A 6000-nucleotide genomic window follows, 5' to 3' on the forward strand; every position below is an offset into this window, starting at 1 on the left:
CACATATATCACACTACTTTTTGTTTACCATCAGCAGCCATGTTTTTAAACCACCTAAATTCAACATTCTTGAACACACTTACCGTGCTCTTTTAAAACACAGAAAGAAAAGAAATTCAGCAAAGTAAAGAAAGACTAACTTTAATTTGTCACAAGCACATCAAAACATACAACGAAACGCATCATTCTGCATCAATGATCAACACAGTCCAAGGATTGTGCTGGGGACGCTTCACGTGTCGCCATATAGCATGCCCACAAATCACTAAACCCAGCCGTATATCTATGGAATGTGGGTGGAAATTGGTAAACCCTAAGTAAACCACACGGTCATGGGGAGAACACACAAACTCCTTACAGACGGGGTGGGAATTAAACCTTGATCGATGATTACTGGTGTTCTAAAGCGATTGTGCTAACCACTAGGCTACTGTGCTGCCCATTTACCATACTTAGCCCTCCTCCTTAAATTCACCTCCCTTAACTGTCAACCACTTTTCGATCAAATGTTCATGGGATATTTATATCAAAGAATCTATAAATGCAAATTATTATTTAAAACAAGCTCTTAAGCATTTAACATTGGAGAACCAGACATCTTCCACAAAACAGAAGTGGAGCAGTTACTTACCAAATAAACATTATTGGCAGACTGCAACGAGTAATACAAATGTACAATAAAAGGGCTTTTACTCAGAGCCAGTGCAGCTCTCTCTGCCTGCAGTTGGTGCACCATATTTTTATGTATTAGATCAGCCTTCTTGACAACCTTGGGTGAGAAGTGACAATTTCCCGTTAAATATTTAAGCGTATTTGCATACAATGAATATCATAAATATAATTCTATATTATTTACACCAATTTATCTACTTGTTAAACTGAATCGCCCCCACTTTTCAGAACATACTCCATTTGCCATTTTAGCAACTCATCGATATCACCCTATAGCTGAAGATGATTAAAGTGCCACAGATTTTTGTACCATCTACAAACTCACCAATTGTACTTACACTTACATCCAAGCTGTTATTACTTGTTTGTTTATTTAGAGATGCAGTGCAGAACAGGTCCTTGCATTCCAACCAGCTGCACCGCCCAGTGACCATAGCTTAATCACAGGACAAATTACAATGGCCAGTTAACCTACTAACCAATATGCCTTTGGGCTGTGGGATGAAACCAGAGCATCCGGCAGAAACGTCCAAGATTCACAGAGAGAACATACAAACTCAATTCTGCCAGCACAGAATTGAACTCCGGCCCCCAGAACACCTTGAGCAGTAATAGCGTCATGTTGGACACTTCACTACCATGGCACCCATGATTAGTGTTAATTTATACCATAAAAAAGGCTGGGAATTGCTGATCCTATACAATTAATCCAACTTTCATCAGGCTTCCAATAGCAAAAACAATTCTCTGCCTCCTGTCATCAAAACATTTTTTGGATTGAATTTGTCATGTTGTCTTTGAATGTCATACCTATTGGACCAGTTTTCTAACATGGAGCCTTGTCAAAGGCCTTAATTAGACTACATCAGTCATACCAACCCTGTGAAAACTAAATTAGTCAGATAGGGACTCTCTTTAACAAGAACATGCTATCCTTGATTTAAACCCTACCTTGTCAAATGCACTTAACTCTGCCCGTCAGAATTATTTTTCCAATCATTTCCATACCATTGATGTTAAACTCAATTCAATTACTGCTGTTCTTGAAGAAAGGTACCACATTTGTTGTCTTCTAGGACCTCCTCTCTAGCCAGAGATTTTTTTTAAAACTCTGTCAGAGCCTCAGCAATCCATAGCAGTGTTCCATAGCAGTCTGAGATACATCTCATCAGGACCCATAGATTTATCCACACTTAAGACTGCCAAGATATCAGCTAACTCCTCTTTTTCAATAAACTTGTTCCAGAATTCCACTGTGTCCCCTTCCCAAATCCTCTGGCTCCTTTCAGATTACAATTTTGGTCCCTGCAGAGGTTATTGGGCCTGTTTTCAAGCTCTTCTGAGTCTGTACCGATCGTCAAGCACCCGTTTACACTCTTACTATAATTATTCACCCACATTCCATCATTTTTCCCACAGTTCCACCACTCAGCTACACATTAGACTAGAAGCTATCTGCAAAACTTTGAATGTGAGTAGAAATGCATAGGGAGAATGTGCATAGGCAGCAGTTATCAGGACGGAACCTGTGACGTTGGAACTGTGCTGCAGCTCTACCATCTGCACCTCTGTAGCCATTTTCCATGATTACCTTATCTTCCTTAATTTTGCCTGCCAGCTACCCCAGGTTTTCTCTTTGACCCAATTATCTTTTTTATCTACCCCTGTATGTTCTGTAGTCCTAAACACAAAATACTCTGCAAATGCTGGGGTCAAGGCAACAAGCACAACAAGCTGGAGGAACTCAGCAGGTCGGGTAACATCTGTGGAAATGAACAGTCAACGTTTCGGGCCGAGACCCTTCATCAGGACTGAAGAGGGTGGGGGCAGGGACCCTATAAAGAAAGTGGGGGGGGGGGAGGGGGGGAAAAGAAGGCTGGTAGGTGCCAGGTGAAAAGCCAGTAAGGGGAAAGATCAAGGGGTGGGAGAGGGGAAGCAGGGAGGGGATAGGCAGGAAAGGTGAAGAAGGAATGTAAGGGGAAAGCACTATGGGTAGTAGAAGGCGGAATACTTTCCACGGATGCTGCCCGACCTGCTGAGTTCCTCCAGCTTGTTGTACGTGTTGTTCAGTAGTCCTGTTGGGGTGTTTCTCCGTTCCCCACATCTGCCTCTAACTTTATACTTCTGTTATTTATCTTTACCTTCTTTATTCAAACCGTGTATCCCCTGACATATAGGATTCCTTAAACTTTGTGGTCTTACCTTAAATCCTTTTGGGGAAAACAATGACTCTGAATTCTATTTTAGTTTTGAATGACACTTGCTGGCCACGTGCAGATTTGTCTTGCAAGGAGCTGCTATTGATATACATTTGCTCTCCTGTTTCATCATAATGAAATTAGCCTTACCACAATTCCAGTCCATCCTCACCTATCTCCATATTCCCTCCTCAAACCCTCTGCTTTACATCTCCTTATTGGCATCAATTGTTAAGACTTGCAACATGCCAGTGGATGCTCTCCTGTGTTAAAGGTGGTATACAAGGGTAACAAGTCATACAACAGAAACACGGATCCTTTGGCCCACCACTTCCTTGCCGAGTACTTAACCACATTAATCTCAGTAGGACTAATTACGTACTGGCTCAAAAAAATTCCTTTAAAAATTCCACCCTGTTTAAACCTTAGGTGATCCTAGTTAACATCCTGTGTGTTGAAGTCCCTTACAACCAGACACAAATTTTCTGTGATTTCTCCAACACCTGTTAACTTGAGGCAAAAGCCTCCCCAACAGTACCACTAAACCTCTCCCAACCCAACATCCGCCAAGGATTACATCCAGTTCAGTTGTGCTAGTCACCCCTTCCCCGCAAAAATGGTGCCAGTGAACTAGAAATACAAGGCCCTCCAGCATCTCTTCAGCCACACATTCATCTGACCTATCCACTTATTCCCAAACTTACCACCAGCACATTACAAAGGTAATATTTACATCAGGCTGCTGTTTATTGAATACAGCTCTGTGTTCAACACAATCATATCCTCAATTCAAAAACCTCTGAACTCTGGGCCTCCGTACCTCCCTCTGAACTGGATCCTCAACTTCCTCACCAGGAGACCAAAGTCAGCGTGGATCGGAAATAATATTTCCTCCTCGCTGACAATCAACACTGACACACCTCAAGGATGCATGCTTAGCCCATTGCTCTACTCTCTCTAAATCCACAACTGTGTGGCTAGGCACAGCTTAAGCGGCATCTATAAATTTGTTGACAACACATTATTGTTGGCAGAATTTCAGGTGGTGACGAGGAGGTGGAAACGAGCAAGATAGATTAGCTGGTTGAGTAGTGTTTCAGCAACAACTTTGCACTCAATATCAGTAAGCTCAAAGCATTGATTGTGGGCTTCAGGAAAGAGAAGTCGAGGGAACACACACCAGTCCTCATCGAAGAATCAGAATGAAAAGAGTGAGCAGTTCCAAGTTCTTGGGTGTCAGCATCTCTGAGGATCTATCCTGGATCTAAGACAGTGATGCAATTACAAAGAAGACACAACAGCAGCTATATTGCATTAGGTGTTTGAGAAGAATTGGTACATCACCAAAGACACTTGCAAATTTCTACAGATGTACAATGAAGAACATTCTAATTGGTTACGTCACCATCTACTATGGAGGAGCCACTGCACAGGATCAGAAAAAGCTGCATAAAGTTTCAAACCCAGCCAGCTCCATTGTGGGCACAAGCCTCCCCAGCATCAAGGACACCTTCAAGAGGCAGAATCCATCATTAAGGACTCCCATCACCCAGGACATGCCCTCTTCTTATTGCTACCATCAAGGAGAAGGTATAGGAGACTGAAGATACACACTCAATGTTTCAAGAACAGCTTCTTCCCCTCCTCCAGCAGATTTCTGAATGGACAATGAACCCATGAACACCACCTCAGTATTTCTCTCCCTCTCTTTCTGCACTACACTAACTATATATTCATTTCCATAGATGCTGCCTGACCTGCTGTTCCGCCACCATTTTTGTACATTGTTTTAGATTTCCAGCATCTGCAGACTTTCTCATATTAATTCAGTTTTTATTATTATGTATCACAATATATATTGCCTCTGTAAAATAACAAATTTCAGGACATATCCCAGTGATGTTAAACCTAATTCTGATTGATTCAGAAATAATCCAGAAATTACAAATTTGGAGATCTTCCTTTCAAATCTGATAGCCAGCTCCCTAAATTAACTTGCAGGACCTCGTCGTTCTTTTTATGTGTAATTAGTATCAACGTGAAACACAACCATCCCGTTTGTCCTTCAACTGTAGATTCACTTCTGCAGCCACTGAAACACTTGCCTGCTTCCCAGTTATAAGATCTTTTAGCGCACATTTTCATCCAAGACATGAATATAAACTGTAAATTGCTGAGAGTCCAGCACTAATTCTGTTACAGCCCAGATCTGTCAACCCAAATATGACTCATTTACTGGGTTTAAAACGTACCTCTGTTGGCCCCTGCCCTTCTTTTATTTGTTTGAACAACACCAATAAAAGGCTTTTAAAAAAGAGACCACCAGATAACAGGCACATGTCCACAAAGTCAGAGCCTCTTCCCTTTACAAATACCAACTAACACCGCCGATTTTAACTTATATTTTAGATTTATAATAGCACTATCCTCCATTTATTTCAAGGACCCTTGTCGGTTGTTACTCTCAAGACAGCATATCAACAATGACAGTCTGACACCAAATTTTAACAACTTTGATCTTTTTTTCCATCTTGACATTTCTAGTTAACTTTTCAGAACTGCAAACATCGTGTTTTTGTTTTTCATAATCTCCTTCATTCCATTAGCAGCAGTGTTTCAAAAATCCGCAACGAAAAGAGTATTCAAAGCAAATGCAATGCACGAAATCAACAGGCAGTGTACCTGATGATACTGTGAACTTTTGTGTCCAAGTAAAAATTCTCCAACTATTTCTGCCCAAACCCTGAAACATGCCCAAACATGACTAAACGTCAGCTGAAAATGGCAGTCTCACAAACAACACGAATGAACATAACGTGGCTCATTCAGCCTTGATTAGAGTAAACCTCCAGCTACCGTGTTTCACCTGGCCGGATCCAGCACTTGCCTTGACAGCATAGAGTTTACTATCGGTGCGTTTTTTCCGAGCCAGGTACACTTTGCCGAACGCCCCGCGGCTGATGGGTTTGATGATAATGAAGTCCTCGATGCTGGGGGCTGCCGGCACCCTTATTGCCTTCACGTCTGTGTAGGGGATGGCAGGGCAAGCGTCGCCGTTACCCGGAGGCTCCATGCCCCAATCGGCTCCGGCACTGACAGACAATCCCCGGGCCGCGGCCGCCCTGGTTCG

The 6000-nt window shown here is 42.2% G+C and overlaps 1 protein-coding gene across 1 annotated transcript in view; it reads right to left on the reverse strand.

The window, feature by feature from the left end:
• The window catches only part of mastl (microtubule associated serine/threonine kinase-like), a 52070-nt gene extending 46070 nt beyond the window's left edge, over nucleotides 1-6000 (reverse strand). Inside the window, exons 1-2 of the mRNA XM_073054702.1 lie at nucleotides 5758-6000; nucleotides 632-769 (exon numbers count right to left, since the gene is read on the reverse strand). Of these exons, the coding sequence (XP_072910803.1) occupies nucleotides 632-769; nucleotides 5758-5943 (324 nt within the window). The 5' untranslated portion in view covers nucleotides 5944-6000. The remainder of the gene's footprint in view (nucleotides 1-631; nucleotides 770-5757) is intronic.

Source organism: Hemitrygon akajei, chromosome 8, assembly GCF_048418815.1.
Source record: "Hemitrygon akajei chromosome 8, sHemAka1.3, whole genome shotgun sequence".
Taxonomy (NCBI): domain Eukaryota; kingdom Metazoa; phylum Chordata; class Chondrichthyes; order Myliobatiformes; family Dasyatidae; genus Hemitrygon; species Hemitrygon akajei.